This window comes from Eurosta solidaginis, chromosome 1, assembly GCF_040869045.1.
Source record: "Eurosta solidaginis isolate ZX-2024a chromosome 1, ASM4086904v1, whole genome shotgun sequence".
In the NCBI taxonomy this organism is placed as follows: domain Eukaryota; kingdom Metazoa; phylum Arthropoda; class Insecta; order Diptera; family Tephritidae; genus Eurosta; species Eurosta solidaginis.
In genome coordinates, this window is record NC_090319.1 from 271,472,025 (window position 1) to 271,496,693 (window position 24,669).

The 24,669-nt window shown below is 35.2% G+C and overlaps 2 protein-coding genes across 11 annotated transcripts in view; one reads left to right on the forward strand and one right to left on the reverse strand.

Moving 5' to 3' along the window:
* cpx (complexin) overlaps positions 1 to 24,669 on the reverse strand; it is an 818,351-nt gene that overhangs the window by 79,169 nt on the left and 714,513 nt on the right. The window contains exon 1 of one of the 10 annotated variants that reach the window (XM_067760778.1): positions 18,837 to 18,858. The exons of 8 other annotated variants lie outside the window; for them this stretch is intronic. In XM_067760778.1, coding sequence (XP_067616879.1) covers positions 18,837 to 18,843 — 7 coding nt within the window. In that variant the 5' untranslated portion in view covers positions 18,844 to 18,858. Of the gene's footprint in view, positions 1 to 1,054; positions 1,087 to 18,836; positions 18,859 to 24,669 lie in introns of those variants that run through there. One more of the 10 variants, XM_067760777.1, reaches the window with a different exon arrangement.
* Positions 12,472 to 16,398, forward strand: Nepl11 (Neprilysin-like 11). The gene is made up of 2 exons (XM_067760769.1): positions 12,472 to 14,314; positions 15,308 to 16,398. Exons 1-2 carry the CDS (start codon positions 13,309 to 13,311, stop codon positions 16,231 to 16,233), a joined length of 1,932 nt encoding a protein of 643 aa, XP_067616870.1. The 5' UTR covers positions 12,472 to 13,308; the 3' UTR covers positions 16,234 to 16,398.

A 24,669-nucleotide genomic window follows, 5' to 3' on the forward strand; every position in this document is an offset into this window, starting at 1 on the left:
CTCATAATATTTTAGCAGAGAGTTTTACAAAGCTTCATGTAATTCCATGATAAATTAAACAAAACTTTTTTTTCAAAATTTATTATGTGGCGAAAACGATTTATTCTTATAGTAAGAGTGCCAAAAAATATAGTATAGTGAGCAGAAAATAAATGTCTAAACACTGTCATGAATTATATTTTTTCCAAATATTCGTAATTTTTTGTTTGAAAAGCAATATCTGGGGATCATTTAACAGAAAAGTATGTTTTAAAACATGTAAGTTTAATGTGCTTTTGTCACCAAACGCATGCCCGCTATACCATTTCATCTAATTCAACATGCCATATACCATTTCATCTAATGGAGCATTTGGTTTGCAACGAACAAACAAGCAAATTGCTTTTTTAATCAATGCCAATGTACTAACCGCTCAACAGCAACGCCTTATGTTCATAGGTTTATTATTGTGGCTCTATAAGAAGCACAATGCAAACCTGTTTATAAGAAAACGTGCCCGAAACAAGCATATTTTATTTATAAGCAGATATGGAAAGTATTTACTTTAGGGAAGAATGAATAAATGCGCAAAAGCCAATTGGGAAAAGTTGCACAGAATCAACGGATTAGCTTTGTATGTCAACAGTCTGATCATCACAGCAGTGTGGGTTTAAAACCCAGTACCGTGAGAAAAGACTTTAAATAGATTAACAAGATTTAGTCCATACAGCTGTGGCCTTTTGCGTTCTTATGTCGCTTTGTTTAAAATTTTCGCAAAATATTAAATTAACGTCGATTTGGATTATAATACAGGGAATTTTGTTATGTGAAATTAAACCATGGCTGTACAGGTCCTTTAACGCTTGGGTGGCAACGAACAAACATACAAACTTTTTATTTTCAAAGTGAATCATAAAAAACAAAATATTTAAGTTGTGTGATTGGTTTTCGATTAGTCATTATGTCACCTTATGATTTGTCAACATATTTTGCATAATATCAGTAACATATTTTGGCAAGTTTCCACACACTTTAAGACACTTAACATTTTATAAAAAAAATAGAAAATAAATACCCTTCCACATATGCGATGTGATGGAGGTTTGAATATTGGGTACCCCACGAGCAAACATACAAACTGATTTCTATTTTGAGTAATATCAATTTAATTTATATAGGAGTGAAATCAGCTATTTTTGTTATGTAAAACGAAATATAATATTTCTAAGATTAGTTGCAAAACAACAAATATTGCAAGTGAGGGATGGGTTTTTGATTTGTGGTTTATTTTATGATTTGCTTATACCCATTAGACTGGGTCGATTTACTAACCGATAGAGCCCCATAGATTTTTCGATAGGATTAGGGCTCAGGAAAAAAAGTTCCACTACGCGTACCCAAAAAAATAGTTTTCGAGCCTGCGAAATACAATTTTTTTTTTTACTTTTTTCGACTTAGATTTTCAAGGTTTTTTTCTCGACCTATTAAAAAATTTTCATTTGATTGTAAAATTTTTATGTATACCCTGTCCGACCCAAAAATGTCCGCTAAAAACGTTGGCGATAAACATTTTTTTAGTCTGTCATGAAAAAAACCTTAAAAATTAAAGTCGAAAAAAGTAAAAAAAAATGAAATTTCGCGGGCTCGGAAATTATTTTTTTGGGTATGCGTAGTGGAACTTTTCTTCCTGAGCCCAAATTCTATTGAAAAATCGATGGCGCGATATCGGTTAACTTTCGTATATACAAATCGGCCCACCTTAATACACATATCTAAAAAAAAACCGTACCACATTCGTTGGCTTTAAAACTCAAAAAATCGTTTTAAGCGGTATTATTACATTAACTTAAATGTTTAGCGACTTTACTTTACAAAATAAATTGATGGGACTGAGCCGAATCTACAGTAAGAAAATTCAGGAAATTGCGTAGATAAGGCGTGTGGCGGAGGCAATATAGTTAGAGGGCTCTTTTGTAGGCTGCAATAACAACAGTCTATTTTAGAAAAGAACAAATTAAATACCCCAAGGTATTCCGTTGTAAATTATTAAAATGGAACCATTAACCACAGTTCGATCCACACTATTTAAACTGAATAATGGTAAAAAAAAAATGGACCTCTGCGCGTTGGCGATGACGAGTACTGAAGAAGATTTAATGATGAGCTGTACGAGCTTTACGCAGCCATCAACATAGTCCAGCGAACTAAAATGCAGTGGCTACCAACTGGCGCCAGTTATCAGAGCGAGGAATCGACTGGCGCGCCTTGTTCGACGGCCGTAACCATTTAATCGGTTAAGCGCCAAATAAGTAACTAAGTATTTGGCAAACAAAAAAAAAAAAATCCGCCTCGATCTTGGAGAAGCATAAAATGTTTGCATTTCAACTTAATGGTTCGTATTGAATTGGCAGAAATAAATATCGTCATTGAATGGGCATAAGCCACCAACTCAAGTCACAATATGCTTTTTGCTACACGATAGTATGTATAAGTTGAAGTGGCCGCTCAATAAACACACGATAGTATAAACTTAGATGAACGATAGTTTGCTTGTAAGTACATATGTTTGCAAACAGCTTTGGTATTTGTTGGCTTTGCTATTAAAAAGGCCAAACAAATGTAAAATAAAGAAAATGCAGAAGAAGGTTAAATGCAAAAGAAACCCTCAATAGATGAATGGTAATTAATATTAAAAGTGATTAGCGTACAAAGTACAAGAAAATATTCAAGGGCTTGAAGAAAAGTCCACGAAGTAGTTACGAATAAGAGTAATAATAAAAGAAAATACATTGTCTTAAAAACGACACATGCAGGGGTTGCAAAGAAACGTTTAAGCATTTTCACTGCGAAAGCTCAGCCGTGGCGAATTTTCGTGCCCACCGATCTAAGAGAGATATCAGGATGCTCGATAAATGACATGAACTCATAAAATGGTTGAAGCAAAAATAAGCTAAATGTACAATTATTTCATATACATAATAACTAATTGCTGCCAAGAGAAAGTGCATTAAAATGGAACCTAGAGCTCCGCTTAGGCCTGGCTTTGCAAACCGGGCAGCACAGCAATCCACCAACCAACCAAAAAGAGGAAATGGGTATATACCACAATCGCAGATGGATATACGTAGCCTCTTACTGTCGTTAACGTTGTCCAACATGCAACATAGGTAATCCTAAGAGTTAAAAAATAAAAGAATATAGTTCTCAAACTGATAAATAATTTGAAATGACACTGAAAGAAAATGGCTGCTAAAATCATTCAAGTTACTGGTCAATTAACAGATGTTTCTGTCAATTTTTATCCATCGCAAATAGCTGCTGAATCAACATTGCTGTTGCTGATTCTGTATTAACCGTTTTAACAGTCAAATCAACAAAAAAAATTTCAACACGTGTGAGCTACAGCTCCGTTAAAAAAAAATATTAATAAAAGTACTTTATTCTAAAGATTTTCATGTAGTTTTTTTAGTCCACTTTAACTGAAGCTTTAGCTGAAGCGGCCTATCTGACAAATTTAATCTCTAGTTAACCTATCAGTTATTTGCTTTCATTCGAAAATGCACCGAGTAGATATACCCAAAAAGGATTTGGTCTTGACTACAACTGGAACTCAAGTTGATAGCTAGCAAACCATTAAAATCACAAACATTGTTGCAAAGCAGTTGCTAAAATTGAGAATCATAGCGTTTTCAGCAAAAATGGAAAATTCTTAGGAATCAAAAAAAAGGGAGCTTTTTAGTTCTCAATTTGTACTCGAGTGTGGTTCTCTAATTGGACTCGACTGCAAAATTCCAATGCTACGTTGTTTTCATGAAAATAAGATTAAACCACCTTGGAGACAGTTTTTTTGTTTTTTCAACTACACCCCAATTGGATATCCAATGTAGGCTATCGCTGGAGAAATGTGCTGGAAATTAACCATACATTTTTCAAAACTTCTCAAGGTTTGGAGAACAATTTGAGAATGACATTTGAGATCAACTCGAGAACTATAAATTTTACAAAATATTCTCAAAGTTTGGATATTGATATGAGATTGATGGATATCAACTTGGAACTATCAAGCTTAAGAATAATTAGAGAATAATGGTGTGTATCAACTTCAAAACCAGATATATATTTCTCAAAGGTTTAAATTAAAAACAAAGTTTAAAATTGGCTAGGCAATGAAGAACCAATATTGCCGTACAAAAAAGCCAACCCCAAAGGCGACCTTGAACTATGACTGAAAAACTACTCTATAGTTTAACTGGGTTTCAAATTTGACTAGAATTCAAGCAAACTTAGTTTAAGCATAGTTAACAAATTTCTAAAAAACCGAACCTGAAATACCAATACAAACTGTTAAAATATAGCAGCAGGTGTTGACATTACAGAGATATCTGGTACACGATAGTCATAGGAACAACCTAATATGAATAGTTCGGGTTAATTGATTAGTTTCAAAACTGACACACTTGACTATAATCTTGGTTAGAAGCCATACGGAGGACTTTGTAAATTTTGTGAGAATGTCGAGCAAAATATAATTACCTCCGCAAAGAAAGCGCAATCTCTCTATATTTCTGATGCTTTCTCTTATATGCACCTTTGTATAAGATCTTAAATAACAATTTATGTATGTGTCTCATTTACACTTCCAGAGAGGTTGAAATTGTCTTAAAAAAAGGAAAACACGCTCTGGTTTTGCCTGCTTCATTTTCAGTCAAGATTTGCTAGGAGCGAATGTAGTGAGCGCCGTGAGCGCAAGTTTCTCTTTTAAATTAGCTGATGCATTGACAGTTGTTCGCAGTTGAAGTGACCAATGAAATCAGTAATTTTAAACGAAACATCAGTTACATTTATTTAAAATCTGTTATTTTTACAGAATATTGTCAACTTGTGACCAAAAGGTCTTCTTTTGCTGAAAGGGCTTTACAAATTTGTCAAAGACCTCTATTAAATTAACCACAATGTGACCAATTTTACTGAACTACCGTTAGTTGAAGAACAACAAACTCAATTTGTTGATATAAGTACCTTAATAATATTAATTTATATACAAAACTAGCAAAAACAACTACAATTATTGTGTAACACTAAAAATATTAATTATATATTTGTATGAAAAATATTACACGAACAGAATTACACAAATAGCAACGCATAAAAACATGAAAATCCTGTAGGCATCACAAAAACAGCAACGCTAAACAAACACAAACAAAATGCAGGCCATTTGATTGCTTGACTGGCAATGATGTAAACATTTGAGAAATGGAAAAAACATAAACATTTTTTTTTAACTTAGACTTTTTAATGCCTTCCATCATTATAGCATTATGAATGACCGCAACTGTATTTGTACATTAAAAGCATAGTAAAAGGAAAAATTTAGAATAATAAAACAAAAGTACAATAAAAAAAAACTACAAACTAATTAAAAGAGATTTTCGTACCTTAATTAGCGTAAAAAATGAGCAAGTATTAAAGAAAACAATTATTTTCTGTAGGCAAAAAGTAAATATGTGGTTGAATAAAAAAAATTACCCACAATGGTAATTTTAATGAAAATATAAATAAAAAACAGAAATATTGTTTTACTCATAAAAAGGAGTAAAAAAAATATAGTCACATATTTTAAAGAAAAAGAATAATTAAAAGTCTGCGCACTAGTGTCCTAACAAAAACAAACAAACAAAAAAAAAAAACGTATAGCGAGAAGATAAAAGCAATTGTAAAAGTTTGGAATTTTACTTGCGAATGCAGTTTAGTCCCTTGCTGTTTCAATGTTTCTATCCTTTAAATTATAGTAGTAACTATTTGTTTCAAATTTCAAGTATATATATTAGAGGGGGTCGATTTATTAACCGATATCGCGCCATGGATATTTCGATAGAATTTCCGCTCAGGAAAAAAGTTCCACTACGCATACCAAAAAAATAATTTTCGATTCTGTGAAATTTAATTTTTTTGACAATTTTCGGCTTTGATTTTTAAGGTTTTTTTCATTACCTACTAAAAAAATTTTCATTTGATTGTAAAATTTTCATGTATACCCTGTCCGACGCAAAAATATTTGTTTTTTTTCAAAAAACTGTTATCGCCAATGTTTTAGCGGACATATTTGGGTCGGACAGGGTATACATATGACAATTTTTTTAGTAGGGCATGAAAAAAACTTAAAAATCAAAGTCGAAAAAACGTCAAAAAATTAAATTTCGCAAGCTCGAAAATTATTTATACATAGTTACTCACAAAAAAAAGTACACACTTGGTTTATGCTGAAAACAACTCAAATGTAGTGGCTCACGGCTTAACTGATAATTTTCATCTAAAATATCGCAAATTCCCTAACAGAAACCACGTTAAAAAATGTCAAAGGTTATTCAAAAGCATGGAGGGTTAATCAAAATTTCAAAAATGATCATCAAAATTTTTAAATTTTTTTTTCAGAATTTCTTGACAATTTTTGTGTATGCAGTTTGGTAGACCAATAAATTTTAGTATAATAATGAGCAAGTTAGAAATAGTTCAAAATTTTTCCTGAATTTTTTTGAAATTTTGATTAACTCTCCTTACTTTTGAATAACCTTTGGCATTTTTTTGAATGTGGTTTCTGTTAGGGAATTTGCGATATTTTAGATGAAAATTATCAATTAAGGTGTGAGCCACTGCATTTTAGTTTTTTTCAGCATAAACCAAGTGTATACCAAGTGTGTATTTATTTTTGTGAGTAACCGTATATATTGTGACGCGCAATAATCTTCGAACAGATTTTAGGATTTTTATGTTGACTCCGAACGGCATCTGCAAGGCAGACGAATTTCCACTGAGAAGCTTTTCATGGCAGAAATACACTCCGAGTGCTTGCCCAACACTGCCGAGGGGCGACCCCGCCTAGAAAAAGTTTATTCAAATTGAAAAAGCCGGTTTCTAAAATTTTGACGTTGCTTTGCCCGCGTTTACACTAAAACATGCCATTTTAAAGGAGTGCCGGAGTATTACTTCGAAATCATCCGACCACGTAATTGGATATGTGTATTACCTAACTTCAGAAAAACTCAAAATTTTATTTTTCAAAAATTTGCTGTTTAAAATAAATGTGCTTTGGCCCAAATTTAAAATTTTACAAAGAAAAGGTTAGAGTTTTAAGCGGGGATTACCCTTATTGCTTTGGGAAAAATTTAAACAACGTGACATCAGGACGGACAAGGTGACAGCTGTTTCGATTATACCTTTTTTAAATCTCTTCAAAGCCTTTTCTCCCCGGAGTGGGATTCGAACTCGCACTCCTACAATGGTTGAAGTGTTATAAACGCATTCAGCAACGTCATGCCAAATTACTGAATAAATTATAAATTAAAAATTGCTTCAAATAAATGTTTTCATACATTTAAAGCAATAAGGGCAATCCCCGCTTAAAAACTCATACAAATAGACAACATTGGTGTTAATTCGTAGTAGTTCTATAAATAGAACAAAGCAACAACACAAAGTTTCTCTGAAACCGCCTTACCAACGCATAACTTTACCATATGATGCCATGCGAAATATGGACTATGAATAAAGAAAATATGCAAAGAAGGCTAATAGAATAAAGTTTACAACAACTAAGTCATGACGTGGCTGAGTGCGTTTATAACATTTCAACCATCGTAGGAGTGCGGGTTCGAATCCCACTCCCGGGAGAAAAGGCTTTGAAGAGATTTAAAAAAGGTATAATCGAAACAGCTGTCGCCTTGTCCGTCCTGATGTCACGTTGAAAAGGTTAGGGCTTACGAACAGATATTCTAGTTTGTTCGAGCGTCGGCTTCCGCCATATCCTCGAATCTCGAAACACTCGTAAAGCATGCGAGCTTCTCGACATTCAATTTAATAGCTGCACTGACAATTTTATATAGAGAGAAAAAGTAAAAACTTCCACTAAACAACAAATAAACGACACCGGAATACATAGAACACAACTAAAACAGCGACTTAATTGAATGTCGAGCAGTTCTTTAGGTTTACGGATATTTCAAAAAACGATGATCTCGCGAGAAGCCGAGTTCTCAATTTCTGGGGTATCGAAATTCTCGGTTTTGTTCGAGAAGTAATCGCAAGCTATAGAAAAAATATAAGCCTAATATTGCTTGTGACAGATGGAAAAAAATCACATTGGATGAACATAACGCGTGAATAATTTTCAATTAACTGCTTCTAACTCAAACATTTTTAGCAAAAAAACTTTAACAAACTGAGCTCCTCTTCCATAACCATTACAGTATCGGTGACAGTAACCACAGTCGAAGTCATAATCTCAATGTTAACTGCACTTCTCACCAAATTAGTCCGATCACCGTTAACGTTACCACAAAAAAAAAAATCAAGAATAAACCACGTTTGATAAGAGCAACTCAAAGCTATGTTCATAAATACAAATTAGCGGAGGGAAAAATTTATATAGAAAATATATTTATTTAATTACCGGTCTATGAGTTAACTGGGAATATTTAAACAATCTCGCTATGTGTAAACTAGGTTTAAGGCTAATATTAACGTATCCGTAATAATAAACACTGTTTTTACCTCAGTAGTAAACTTAAATATGTATTAGATATTAGTAACAACCGATTAACAGTGAATAATGATTTAAGAATATAAATTTTCATACATAAAAAAAGTTAGCTTTTGCTTATAATACAGATTCTGAATTAGACGCATTTTACTCACAAACATTAATCTGAGCATATATATACTCGCATTATACCCTTAATAATCTTCATTATTATAAACACCATCGTCTCATTATGATCATTACTATCATAACTATCCCTCTCCCGATTTCATCACAATTTTCTCTTCAATCATCTTTAAGCTGTCTTTTTTTATTTAATTTACACTAATATTTTACACATTTTCTTATACTCCTTATTCTTCACTATTCTATCGATTTGATTTGGCTTATATCAACTCTCTGCATCTTTATCTTGTTTTCGAATTGTTCCTTACGCAACAACCAGCCAATAATGGTCTGCAATATAACAAGAAATAATAGAACTCTGCCCGACTCTAAGATCATTCATTGTAGAATTTTAGCCAGAGTTAAGTTTCCGTCCGGTTTGCGATTGCGCTTTTGTTCCAATTTTCTCACAAAGGCGGCTCTAAATGGTGTATGGTAATATTGGTGAGTGTTTTTTTGAGCAGATTTTCATGGCAGAAATACAATCAAGGAGTTTGCAAAACACTACCTTAGGCAATATCGGTATAGCATAATGTTCTATACCCCTGGCAGGTAAATGGGCAACGCAATATACAGCGGCCGCTATATTTATTGTTGTAAAATATAAAAAATAAAGCGGACGCTCAAAAAATCATAAAACTGAAAGTATGCATTAAACTTGCAGTTGTTATCTTTGCGGTTATCAGTTTAAAACCTCTAATACAGTATATTTTTATAATTGAATGCTCGCCTGCTAATATATTAATTTAAATCTTAGCTTCAAATCAAAATTTCAGTCAAGGTCATTTTTGTTTTTAATTTCTATAAGGCCTGAGCATAACAATTTTTTTTTAAGTTAACACTAGCACAGAGTTAGGCGATAGTTATTAGGTTTACGAATCGTTCCTGAGATGGTCGGGCTAGTACCTTAATGGTGATTGTTGTTTTTGGAGGACAAATAACTATGGAACTACTAATTCAAATCGATTTAAAAAAAATAGTGTTTTTAATGTCTAGATTTGAAACATTTATGTGCATTTTAACGTTTCTCTTAGTAAACTTGTACTTTTCCATAGTAAACCTTTACTTATTTTTTCGCCATTTAGTTTGATCCAATAGACATATTTCCTTGAAATTTGTTACACCATTTTCTGGTGAAACAAAAAGGATTCTGTATGAAAAAAAAAATTCCTTTCAATTGTATTAACCGTTCCATAGTTAAAAGGCCGGCTTTTATTTTGCCCTTAAAAAAACAAAGTCTGAATTAACTTTTATTTACAAACTAAAAAAATAAAATCCCGGACTTGATAGTTCTTTCGGACTAAAATAATTGTTTCTGGAGGACTTTTATTATAAAAGGAATAACAGTTTGGGTCCCTGTTTTTTTATTGCACGCCGTTCAATAGTCGTATATTTATTGTCGAGTCTATATATTTCTCTTCTCATACTTAGGAAGCTAGTAAAAAGTTTTGTGTTCATGAAATGTATAAAGATTGTATTAGACACGGGCTTGACTTGCAACAACCTGGGGTTATCACTGCAGTCGACAATTATCGCATAGCTTTTGCAGTCATACTAATAACATACGAATGTAGTTATTTAAATATTTGAAATTAATAATTTGTATTCAGAAGAAATACAAATCTCATAAACATATTGAGTACAGCTTATGCTCACAACTGATTAAAGTCAGAGCAACAAAATATATTTCCAGCATTTAAGCGATATATTGTTCCAATGTTACTCACATACTTAGTACCATATGTATATATGTATAAAGTAACTAACATCAAACTGCCTAACAAAAAATGGCATAAGCTGTTGTAAGCAATAAAGAATACTTCTGAGAGACAAAGCTAAAGTACAAAATTAAAATTATAATAATGAATTATTTTGGACTTTTTGTGCTACAAATGAGCCTTATCAATAAGATAAATAAAAATAAAAAATAAACTTTGCAAAATTTAAACGGAATATACGATAAATGAAGTCAAACTATAGTTTAGTAAGTTTTTAAATATTTTAAAAGAAGTTGGATTTTCGTTTTGTTTGAAAAATTGGAACGCCTATAAAACTTCTTTCAATAAGTAAATCTATTTCAAAAAATTTATTAAATACGTAAATCTTATATTCCGCATTTCCTGAGCAGCTCTATTTGCTTCAAGTTTTTGATAAACTGCTTTATTATCTTTCCTACATATTTGCGAGTGGTAAGGGTTTCACGCGGACTCCAATTGACCTCTGGAAAATAAATTTTTGAAGAGAATGATAAACATTTCTGGGCTGCTGAAGCACTCTTGAGGATTGACGCCATTTAGAAAAACTTTCAAAAAGTATTTTTAATGTTACTTGTCCCGTTACTTCAACGGAGGAATTGAAAATGATTTTTTGATGATAGATAAGATTATAAAGACAAATAAACGAGTTTAAAGTGAAATGGTGTTTTATTATAAATCTTTTGTAAACCGGATTTTATATGTGCAATAGGACTTATAATTAGTTTATAATATGGCATTACTATTCTACCTCACTGATAAGCCATATAATATATTTCTATAACTTTCATGAAAATGAAATGAATCTCAAAATTGAGGAGAGATAGACCCACCAATAGGCATACTGAATTGATCAGGATGAAGAGTTGAGTTGATTTAGACATATCCGTCTATCTGTCTGTTTGAACCAAAACTTGTCCTGCAGTTTTTGCGATATATTGATAAAATTTGACGGGCGCATATATTTAGGTGTCTGATTAAACATTTTTGGAAAGCAGCCGGATCGGGCCACTAAAGCATATATCACCCATGCAACCGATTTTTCAGAAAAGAGGATTTTTGTCATATCTTGCTTAATTTATCAGATTGAGGCTTCAAATTTCATCAATATTCAGATAAGAAACTTTTCGCAATTTCTACATCATTTTAACAGCTAGAAGTTTCACAATTCACCAAATGCTAAAGTATTTAGCATTTATTTTTGTTTGAAAAACATCGTATAGATCTGTCGTTTATATAGTATAAAACCCGTATAAACCGTCATTCCTGCCCACTTTAATGGCTAGAAGCTTCATATATCACCAAATACTTACATATACGTCATTATTGTTCGGATAAGTATTTCTGCTTATGGATATCTCATGCAGATCACAAGAAACATGGAACTTTGTATCCTCGCACTAACTGCCTATCTTTTTTTTATTTTAAATTTATCTAAAAATTTTCTTAGGTATGTACATCTGTTCAATACATATTACATATCTAATACAGCCGTTACTTGGATATTACGAATGGGAGAAAATTATCTTTCAGCTCCACTCATGAAAGGTATAGAGGCTTCAGCACAGTCGAAGACAGAGCCATCCTTACTTATTTGTTTATTGTACTTAATGTATAATGTTATTATGACGCCTTATATAAGCCTAATTTTGAGTAGGTTATGCATCTTATATTAAATGGTACAATACAGCAAGTGTTGTCTCATAATAGAGCCTTAAGCCTTATAATAAGGTTGTTATATTCTACCTAATGACTTATAATAATTCCTTTTGCAAGCCTTATTAAATATGGCCTATAAGCCTAGTGCATAACGTAAACCATATACCTGATGAAATAAGTACAGGAATATAAGACGATAAATAAGGAATACGCCATATAACTAATGTGCCGTATAAAATTAAGGCTTGATGCTATACGCCTTTTAGCCACATGAAATAAGCCTTAAATAAGGCAAACAATTTCGCTAAGTAATCCGCTAATACTTAAGCAAGGGGATTTAAATAAAACTGAGCTATGTTCAGTGTCATATAAGCCATCATACCATAACAACGACAATCTGATGAAAATTTAATCAAGCCGCACAAACAAACAAAGTTTTGCAGTGAGACAAATAGAGAGTGAAAAAAAAAATTTAAAACAAAAATTGTTTTTTGTTTTTTCAAATCCATTTGAATGTAACTCAACGCGGAAGTGGCAACCTCGATATTCCTTCTTTCGCTTTCGCTGCTCTAAGGGCTACACCAACAAAAAAAGCTTTTAAATTTAAATTGTGTGCCACCCGCATGATTTGGTTTGTTTGACGTGCGGTTGTTATTGGTGGTGATGAGGCCACAAAAATTCACCCTTTTGCTAAAACTAAAATAAATAAAAAACCAAAGAAATATTTGTAGTGCGGAATTTTTCATTAGTTTTGCAAAAACGTTCCAAGAGGCAAGACAAAACTTTCGGCGCCCAAGCGACGTTTCGCAAGCCATTATATTTTGTCGTGGTTTTATTACTTTTTTGGCTTTTGTGACGTTGTTGTTATGCGCTGGCTAACAACCCAGCTGTGCTGTGGTCGCAAGTGTGATGCAAAATTAAATTTGATTTGAACACTTTGCTTTGTTACAAAGGCGTTTGTGACTTAATGGAACAGTAAAATAAAATATATATAAAAGATAAAATAAAAATACATAAAAATCTATAGAAAAAACTGCAAAATATTTTAATTTAAAAACTCGTAAAATACGCTGAGAACACCAAAAACGCGGTTTTATAGCAACGCTGCAGTTGTGGCTGTAATTTTATTGAACTCGTGATTGCGCGTATTTCAAAGTTTTCGCCAAATCTTTTAATATTCGTACAACGCAGCTGCTCACCCACAATACCCTTATGAAAATGTTATCAATATATTGTCAAAGGATTTCATTGCTTTTAACTTTGCACGCTTTTGTGCGAGTTTATGCAACACCCTCACTCGCACCAACAGCAACCGCTTCTACAGCCTCATCAGCTGCTACAGCCACTGCACCTACAGCCGCTACTATTGCAGTCAACGTAGAAACCGAAGTTCTACGTTTCTCTTATGAACTCGAACGTTGGTTGGACATTGAGAAACGTCCTTGTCATGATTTTTACAGTTATGTTTGTGGCAAAACAGCGAATACCACAAAAGAACAGCTACAAGAACGTATACAACGCGAACAACAAAAATTCGATACATTTCTTACAACCAACAACAATGAACAGCTTTTAGATGCTGAATTGAAGCTCAAACAATTCTATGACTCCTGCAAGAATGCACGCTCTATCGAAGAGTTGAAGGCTTCGTTTATGTATCGTCATAGTGGCGGTTGGCCAGCAATTGATAGTACGGCAGCAATTTTACGTCGCCGACGTAGCATGACATGGTTGGATGTTGTCGGCGCATTTCATGAGGCTGGCGTAAATTATTTTTTCACACAACAAATTGAGATTAAATCCAATAAACGTTTAGTCTATTTGAATGTAGATGCGAATGTTATGCGTTATACGCTGCGTAAATTTGAGCAATTAATTGGTGATGTATTGTTGGAGTATGGTGTGGATATGGATCGTGGTAGACTTGTTGCTTTGGAAATATTAAATTTTGAACGTAATCGTCGTGAAATTTTAAAGGACGACGAGTTGAAAGAAGAAGATACTGAGTATAGTTATGAGGAATTTAAAGCTTCCTCTTTCGGTACACGCTTACTTGTCGATTGGGATGCATATTTTAAGAGCGCTCTGGGAAAGCCACTGAAACCGAGTGATATTGTTGTTATACACAAGAAGAGTAAATTGATGCAAGTTTTTGAATTTTTGCAACAAACTGCAATGACACGTTTGTTGAATTGGATTTGGATTGATTATTTGATGGGTGAGTTGGTGTAAAGCACATTGGGTATTTATTTAGAGTTATTTTTGTATTAAGTTTAGTTGAACCTAATTGCGTAAGTAAGGTGCAGTAAACTTGTTTTCATTTGTTATGTTTTTTCTAGTTATGTTATACTATTCTTAATTTTGTTATGTTATGATATTCGCAAAGGCATAAGGCCAATGATAATTCGCTGGGTGATATCCATGCTAAAGAGAATAAAATCAGTTTTAAGCTGGGTGGGACATCTATGCCCACTGGGGATGCCCTCAAGAGGGTGTATTCTCTCCTCTTATGAGGACTTTAGTCACAGATAACCACCTTAAGTTACTGAAATTCAATACATTTGAAACACAATAGATTTAACCTCCCCTCCCTATTCTTATAGCGATAGAGGCAATACCTGCGGCGCTAAGACTTCAAAATATCTCTGAGTTAAAGCGCAGAAACCTGAATGGGCACATGAAAGTAATAAGAAAAATCAGAACAGAACTCTATAAAAAAATGTAAGGGGAAATAAAATTTTAGAGGTTGATTTTGTCGGGACATGAACTCAGGAAATTCGGTGTGGTAGGCGGCCGTGGCTTATGGGAAAGAGTTAGCCCACATACTGATTTTGACTCAGATTGGATCTAAACTTAATGACGAAAAAATGGAAGTTGAATTCAATGGGCCAAACTTTTATGTTATGTTATGTCATGTTATGTTGTGTTATGCTTGGTTATGCTATGTTATGTTACGATATGTTTTGTAATGTTATTTTATGTTATGTTATGTTATATTGTGTTGTGTTAAGGTTTGGCTGTATAATGTTATGTTATATTGTGTTGTGTTATGGTTTGGCTGTATTATGTTATGTTATGCTATTTTATGAAAAATTCTCTTCTTATGTTTATATTTGAAAATTACTTTAGAAGCAATTTACATTTCAATCATTCTAAACCATTAAACATTACATGAAGGTATAACAGTTTTCTTTTATCTCTTATTTCGTAGACAAAAGTGCCGGTGATTGTCAAAAGTTAACACAACAATACTTCGAACCTGTCTATCAGCACATAGTCGAGCACGCTTTTCTCGACAAAGTACAAATGGCACAATTGTACGCCAGCATTGGGCGTGCCTACGATCAACTGCTGCCATCTACAGCATGGATTGATGAAATGTCACAACAAAATTCACATCTCTTTCATGGTCGTGTTATGCACATCACATTGAATGGTAACGATAATTTAGATGCCAACTACGCAAAGTTACAAATTAGTAATCGCAATTTCTATCGCAATCTTGAGAAACTACAACGCGCTCTAACGCAACAAACCAACAACCAACGTCCAATTACGCATGTGGGTAATGCCGCTATTGCAGATACAACAAAAATTGCTAGCAATTTTATGCGTACCTTCGTTGCTGTTAGTGCACTTATGCAACAACAAAATCTGACTGCACCCCTGAACCATATGCTAGTGGGTGAACACTTTGCTAAGCATCTGATTGCTAGTGGGAGTACATCACAAATTTTGGGTGCCTGGCGTAGCATGGAATCCGAACGTGAATTTGCAACGCTACGTCAATGCGTACAACAGCAATCAGGTACTACAGAGCTGCCATACAATTTGAATGAATTATTGGTGAAATTGTTGGCACAACAATTAGCTTTGAAAACTTATGAACAATGGCAGGAACGTAATGAACGTTTAGTACATCGCTTAGATAGTCTTTTGGCTTCAGGTCGCTTGCAATTATCAATGAATAAATTGTATTTTATTGGCTCAATGTTGGCAGATTGCAGGCAATTGGAGAGTGGCCCGCAAAAGCAGTTGATGAAATCATATTTGCGTAATTCAGTGAAATTTCGTCAAACGTTTCGTTGCCGTTTAACTGATGAATTATATGAAAGTAATACATGCAAGGTGTTGTAATATTTAAGATGTCTTAAAGGGGATAAGGAGGAATTTCAAAATGCGCCGATATTAGTTTTTTTCAGTGATTAGTGGTACTTTTATGGCAACTAAAGCTTAAGAGGCAAAGAGAATAATAAAAAAATGTAATGAGAAATTCTTATTAAAAATGAAATTAAAATATAATTTTATAAATGTGTTTGCTTTAAACCCCTTCAGCATATATAAATATGACCTCTTGTACTACCGAAGATAACATTGGTTGTATTTCATTTTTTATTTATATGTTTTCTCTGACAACTGTCAAGATATTCTTATTCATTTGAAATTAATTGCATATTGTTGAGAGTAGAATGAATTTAGTGAGCCGAAATAACATTTATTAATGTATTATATTACATCTTCTCACGTAGAGAAACAATTTGGCTAATGAAGTGGCTGTGGTAGAATAGGTTTTAAAGTTATATGGGAAAGTCTTAACGCCAGCCCAGCAATTAACCCTATCACGTAGTACCAAATATCTGAGACTAACAATCGATTTTAAACTCAACTCGAAAGTGTGCATCGAGGAACAAATACGGAAGGCCTGCATTGCTTTATACATCTGCAAAGCGATATTCAGTATGACATGGGGTCTTAGGGAAGAAATGGTGTTGTGTCTGTATGAGGCAAAAGAAGAAGAAGAAAAAGATTTTAACCTCCACACACTGCAGTTTGAGGACTGTGTTTACACTATCGACCCAAGTAGCAATGATAGGAGGAGGGCCATAATTGTTGCCAATAACGGGATACTAATCTACACCGATGGCACCAGAATGGACTCAGAGATTTCTACGTTATTCAAACCACCGTCGTACTGTAGTGTATTTTAAGCAGAAGTCCTGGCAATTTGGCAGACCTTTAAATCACACGTGGGTCAAAACATAACTGGCAAAGTATTTATTTTTTCTGACAGCCAAGCATCAATAAAGTTGCCAGGCAGAACCATAAACTAACACAAAGCTAGCAGGGGAATACAAACAACTTGTATATCCATTATATCCAGAAATAACCTTCATTATAATTTAGGGATGTATTTACAAACTTTTTGCCACATGGAATCAAAATCTCTGTCTGGATCTACGACATAAAGTTTCAGCTACTAATCACGACACATTTACACAAAATCCGATTCCAAAGTTTAGCATAGAATAACACATTTTAAAAAATTTTAAAAATAAAATTTAGCACATACACCATCCTTTCAATTATCAACTGTTATCCACAAATGATGGCCATCTTCTTTGATAACCACTAATTCAGAAAAATTTTTCCTTGAACTTCCGCAGAATAATCAATTTAAAAATTTATGCTTAGCTATTCTAAGGTAAAAATACCAGTCAGAACTTGGCGGAAGAGCCTTCAAGAGCTAACTTTTATCGCCAACTTTCTAACGAAAGGACCGCATTGTTTTTAATAGAATATATATTATTGTCAACTTCACCGGATAAGAGGCTCCATTGCGTATGCTTCATTGTCAACTTCTTCAAACGCGAACTCCCTCGTATGCGAGGTGAAGGCACAGTCCACGCGATACGCCCGGGATTCAAGGTGTTGATAAGCGCAATACAAAGCTTTGTAGCTTCAAAGCTTTCCAACCTAATTGTCAACCTCACCTACGTAAGGGGGATCCTACACATATTTAGAAGGCGAGGCTCAGGCGAATCCAAGTTCCTCATGGAACAAGAGGGTGGGGAAGGCGGTATGGCCTAGAAGGTTTAATGTAGTCAAATTAATCGTTCCCGAGGTGGTCGGGCTAGTACCTTAATGGTGCTTTTTTACCGCATCATACCGTATCTGTATACCTGGCAAAGGACCATCAATATCTATAACACTCCCGAAAGCCTTCGAGGAGTGTCTTTATTGTAAATACAACAAAAACAACATACGCCCACTACAGGGGCCTACCCAGGCCCAGAAGATGAGCCATGTATACAAGTATTTATGATACAGTATTTGCAGATCACAACTGTTTTTCCTGATTCCCGCGGGAATGATACGATCGCACTGTTAATACGACAGCGACATAGGCTCGCGCAAGTGACAAACCACCCCAGCGTTGCTTGCTTTCGGCGGGTAATAGACCAGATTGGATGAGCCATAGTCTTATTTTCGTTATTTGTGATTGGTAAAACCATACCACAGGTCACCGAAAAATTCGCTGCTTTCAATTCTGATTCCTACATCAATTGAGTTCAACATTATCACGGGTTGATAGTTCTGTGATCACATGCTGTAATAGTCAACTCTCATAAAATACACATTTCGATGACATGCTTGGCTTTTTGGCTAAACAGTTTTTGCTGATTTTGTAATACAAATAAAACTTTGTAGGTTATGATACAATTTTTTTGCTTATTTGTTTGAAAATAAATCAAATTATTTGGATATTTTAATATTTTTTTCTATATCCACTATATTGAGCCCAAAAGAAATATGAATAACATATATTTCCACATATTAATCGGTTTTATTATTTTTTGATACATTTTAGCTTTTAGGACTCTCAATAAAAAAAAAAAAAAAAACGGAAAATTCTGGTTGAAATTTATTCAGTTTTACACAAAATTTTCCAAACAACACACCTCTCATTTTTTTACGAAAATCGCGCAACACTTTTGAAATCCCCAAACGCACTGAGCTGCCTTGCAAGTGTTTCAATGTAACTTTTACCCACGATTACAAAGTCTATAACAAAAGTATGGCTATTTATTGTGGCTATTAAAATAGTTGGTGAACTAAAAGTTGCAGGCAATAGCTGCATATTTACAGCAACAACAACGAAAAAGGGTAAACGTACCTAATTTTAGAACAATGCCATTAATATGTCATATACTCCGCGACCATTCCACCTGCAGCTATCAACATTGTTGTCAATTTCATGGCATTAAAAATTTATGAAAAAAAAACTTCAATGTATATCAAAAAAAAAAAAAAAGGGAACGACCTTAAAAAAGGCAGTAAAGACGTAAAATTAGTGAACACGCCTCAGTTTAAGTCAATTTCCTAAAACGCAACATAAATGACAAACCCCCAAGCAAATAATTGACAAATGGTGCTGTGCAGACATATCGAGGTAATATGGCTAAGTTAAAAACAAATATTAAAAATTACGACTGTATCGAAGTAACATTACTTGGTATCATTAAGTTGATAAATTAACAAATTGACAGTGAGAAGTAGGCTAAATGGTAGGAGTTAATAAGGATAGGATAGGATAGGTTAGGTGGTAGCTGCCCTGATAAGGATAGCTCACTTGGACAACACGAAGATCCGTTGTGATACCACATACACCAAAAATAACGGCGACTTAGATCTAGCTACTTAGAGAATCGTTGGGTAGCAACGATAAAGCTCCGAATGATACCGATCTCAGCTTTGGATAAATCCTCGGGAGATCCAAGTGAGTCGCGACCGAAGTACTTTTTCCTAGTTCTGGCAAAAGCTGGGCATTCAAGCATAAAGTGATTTGGTGATTCCACCTCATCATACTCCATACATCTGCTACAGGATTGAGTTTCCAGTATATTGAGACGTACCGCATGGATACCCATGGGACAGTGCCCTGTCAAAACCCCAATGACCATTGATAGGTGAGCCTTAGCGAACCCAATTATTTCAGCAGACCTCCTGCCATCCACTTTCGGCCAGAAAGATCTTGCTACCCTGCAAGACGTGGTGTCCGCCCAACGTTTGCTGAGCTGACTCGAGGCCCGCTATGGAGGAGCAATCCACAGGTGGCCAGCGGGATCCCGAAATCCCTACAGCCATCTTCATCCGGTTCAGTTATACCGATGCGGGCTAAGAGATCCGCTTGACAATTACCCGGGATATCACTATGGCCCGGGACCCAGATAATCTTAATTGTAAAATAATTCGATGCAATCGCAAGCGAGGTCAGGCTCCTCAAGGCCTTGATAGCCGCTTGGCTATCAGAGTAGATGTTAAATTCCCTAACCGTAGTAGCACTGGATAGCATTCCATCCACCGCATCCTTAATCGCAGCAACTTCCGCTTGGAATACACTGCAGTGATCAGCCAACTTAAACCTGCGGCTTAAATTTAGCTCTTTTTGACAAAAGACCCCCCACCAACCTTTCCATCCAGCTTCGACCCATCCGTGAACAAGTTAACCGGTCCCATGCCCCAGATAATTCCTCTTCCCCACTCCTCTCTCTCTGGAATGACTGGGGTGAAGGTTGTATAGGGAGCATTTATCGGCATACAATAGTCCGTTCTGTCCGGGAGTTAACAAAGAAACGAATAACCGAAATTCAAAACAAAATTACTCATACGCCATGGCGCACGCTGCTAACAACATTTTTTATGTTGATACAGCACTGCATAGGGTAGTTATAAATATAGAGAAAGCCTTGGAATGTAAGGAGTGCTACTTTGGAGTCTTCTTAGACGTTGCCTTAGCTTTCAACAATGTATCTAAATAAGCAATCATGGTGGATCTTAAGCGCATACAGCCCTAACCAGATGGATCGGCTGCATGTTAAATTGTAGGAAGATACCTTCGCTATGCGGGCTATATGAAGCCACAAATTCGGTGGCAATAGCATGCTGCAGGCCAGGGTATTGCCACCTCTGCTGTGGACGGTGGTAATGAACTAATTGCTCATTCAGTTCTATACGGGGCCCGTCAATCTTACGGCGTACGCAGATAACGTTGCAGTTGTCATAAATGGAAAGTGCCTTTCAACAAATATCTGCTTAATGGATCGGGCGCTGAGCATCTAAAGTTAGGTTGAGCGCTTACGCGGGGAAGATGGATATGGTGTTGCTTACAAGAAGGTCTAAGATCTTGAATACATCAAAAACCTAGAGAGTTTATGTAGGCTAACAATACTAAGCATAACGAGATCCCTTAAAAACCCCGACAGCTGCACTCAATGTCATACTGCACAATTCACCTGTAGACTGGGTATCAAAGAACATAGCTTTAATAATTGCAACGATACACAGTGCCTCGGGGCACCTCGAACTTAGACCCAACGGCCATGGTAGTATAGTGTGATGAAATATTGGACATATAGCTCCTTTCTTGCATTGGCTGACACAAATGGCAAACGAGTATATCGATGGTTCCAAAATAGTGAACGGTAAAGGGTTTGCGTTGTACTGAAAAAAAAAACAGATCCTACTAGCTGCCAGATCACTGTAGCGTTTTTCAGGCAAAAGTAGCACGCGTAACCAAAGCAGTAGAAAGACTGGAAGAAAATAGCTTAAAATGCAGCCGCGTCAACTTTGAAGGAGAGAACGATCGAACATGCTTTGAGCTCGTTCCCTGCGGTCGCAAGGTTAAGAGACACAGGCTATTTGGAAAGGAACAGTTATCATATTTAGAAGTAGAAAGTAGCACATGTCTTAGAAAGCTAGGGTTTTTCAGTTTGGTCGTTACTTCTGGTAGCACTTTCAAATCATTTGGTCTATGTGAGTTCCTCACCGACCAGCTATTTCAACGTAACCTCACCTAATTGTTTAACAAAATCTGTCTCGTTTTTTCCTATCTACTGAACTATCAAAGTAAGTACTTTTCGAACTCACCTACATGTGTTCTAAATAAATACATGAATACTTATACGTGCACATAGAATTTCGTATGTGAGAATATTGCTTGACTGTACTTTATACTTGAGTTGCTCATTTTTAAATTGCTCTTAGAAACCCACAAAAATGAACATACTAACACATGTTATGTATAGATACGTGTTTTCGTAAGTAAGCTTATGCTCACATTTTGTAGTTTAAGGATCAAAAATGTTGCATTATTTTTGTTGTTGCGCTCATTTTTTTGTCGTTGCGCTTTCATTAGGAAGCTATTACTTTGAAGTCCCCCTTGAATAGTTCCACCTTATAGTAAGTCAATAATTTTCTTTTCCACTTCAATTGATTTGCGTACCGTCAAGGGCCAGAAGACTGGAGTGCACTAAAATTCAAAATTCAACTCACTTGTTCCCTGACTCAGTATCTTCCTGAGTGTTCTGGATAGTGGATAGCGCCCACTACCGCAGCAATTTACTACTTAGCTGTCACTCACGCTTGGCTGACGTGCAGAAATGTACACAACTAAAAAAGGAATATTATATAACTTCATGCGAAAATTTGACACAAAACTGGAAAAGTGAAAGTTGATAGAAACTGTGGCAGAAGGCAGCTCTATGAACCATTTGCCGTATGATAGAATGAAATGGTATTTTTTCTGAAGTTTTTACGGCACTCTTATTTATTTGTACGCTACTTTAAAATTTCCTTAAAATTGGCGGAAGCTACACATCTTTAACTTGCCTTTAACTACGTCTGGTAAGAAAATGTTTTGGAGGGTTTCCATATCAATGTGGGAGATTAGAACAAACCTTCAGAATCAGTTTACATTACATCTTAGTAAGGGTTAAATAAGTATAGGTTATTTTGAGCGGAGGCAGCCGAAGCTTACTTTAGCAGCATGCAAGTTCACTGTGAGAAAATTATAACGAAAATTCGACCATATCAAAAATAAATACTTGCAACCTTCAGGTTCTTGAGAACGATATGAAAGTGTGAGGGCAAGGATTGCAGACATGGCCTCGGGAGCTTACAGTTGAATTTTTCGTGATCATAAAGAATTCTATCAATCACCAGAGCGGTGAAAATCTGGCCAATGGCCTAAAAACAATGGAAACAAGTAAGGAAGGCTAAGTTTGGGTGTAACCGAACATTACATACTCAGCTGCCAAATTACAGCTCGCAAAACTTTTAAATTACTTTCTTTTAAAAGTAGGCGGTGCCACGCCCGTTTTCCAAATTTTTAATAGTTTTCTATTCTGCGCCACCCACCAAGTTTTATCGCTTTATCCGTCTTTGTTAATGAATTATCGCACTCTTTCGGTTTTTGAAATTTTCGGTATCGAAAAAGTGGGCGTGGTTATAGGCCGATCGTTCGTTCATTTTAAATAGCAATCTGATATGAGTGGCCAGGAACTTACATACCAAATTTCATTAAGATACCTCAAAATTTAGTCAAGTTATCGTGTTTACGGACAGACGGACGGACGGGCGGACATGGCTAAGTGAATTTCTTTTTTCGCCCAGACCATTTTGATATATAGAAGTCTATATATATCTCGATTAGTTTATGTCGTTACGGGGCGCCGTTATGAGAACAAAATTAATATATCCTGTGGGCTCTGCTCAGCTGATTATAAAAATACTCTCAGTTCATACACATACATACACTTTTTTGTTTGCGGCTGATCGATTTAGATGGTAGGGGGTTTAATTAGAGTGCCACATTGACTTTGAGGATTTCTCTGAGCGCGGGGTTTTTCAGAGATTCTCGTGCATATGGGAAATTCATTTTTTGGCTAAGAATCAGAAAGTTTATGGCTCTACTTATATGCACTTAACCGGTCCCAGTCGATGAAGCTCATAGTGAACAAAAATGTCTTCGACTGGAAGTGTAGGATGCTTTCGCTGTGGAACGGTCTATAGACATTTGTTTGAATGTCGGATTTCTCATATTATATTGGCATTGCCTCGCCCATTTTTTAGTTTGTTAATAAATAATTGTATTTTTTTCTATGTCTTGTGAAGTTTTTAACGATTTAAAATTTTTCATGTGAACATAAATTTTTAAAATTTCGATGGCCTTATTCCGTTACAGTACAATGGGGTATAAAAATACAATTGAAATTTTAAAGCTTATGTCAAAAAAAAAAAAAAACAAAAAAAAAATTACTTGCCTGTGTGAGTGGTTGCCACGCAAACTAAAAACGTATAACAACAAAGCTGAATGAGCACAATAAATTCTGACAGCCCCACTTTACATATTGCCATTGCTCTAGCTAACTCGAAAGCACTCATCGCTTTGACTTGCTGTCAGTTGATAGAAAGACATGCATACATAGTATTGCATAAAGGTGATATGTAGTGACCGTTCTGGTATAGTGGTAGCTTGCTCTGGGTCAAGTCCCGCGCTAAGTAATACCAACAACTTAAAAAAAAGGTTTTCCAATCAGGAAAAAGTACATCTTTATTATTTCCCAGAGCATATGGGAACGAAAAAGCGGATGAACTAGCTAAAAATGGCGCATGCCTCGAAGTTTGCTCCGTAGGCATCCAAATTAGACTGAGTGAGATTAAGAGAAGGCGAGAGGTTCACACGGTTGACCAATCGGGAACGGCGTGATCCCAGGTGCGGTGCTGAAAAGTGTCGAAGATTATGTGTAGGTCTTACCATCTTAGACTAACAAAGTTATTTCTATCATTAAAAAGAGAGGACTGAAAACTCATGACGGGTATTCTGACTGCACTCTCAGTATGCAGTGTTTGTGTGTTTTCAGTTTGGTCGCTAAACAAGCTTCTGGTAACATTACCTACTCATTTAGTCTATGCGAGGTCTTCACGGATCGGGCAGTTCAACCTTACTTGGCC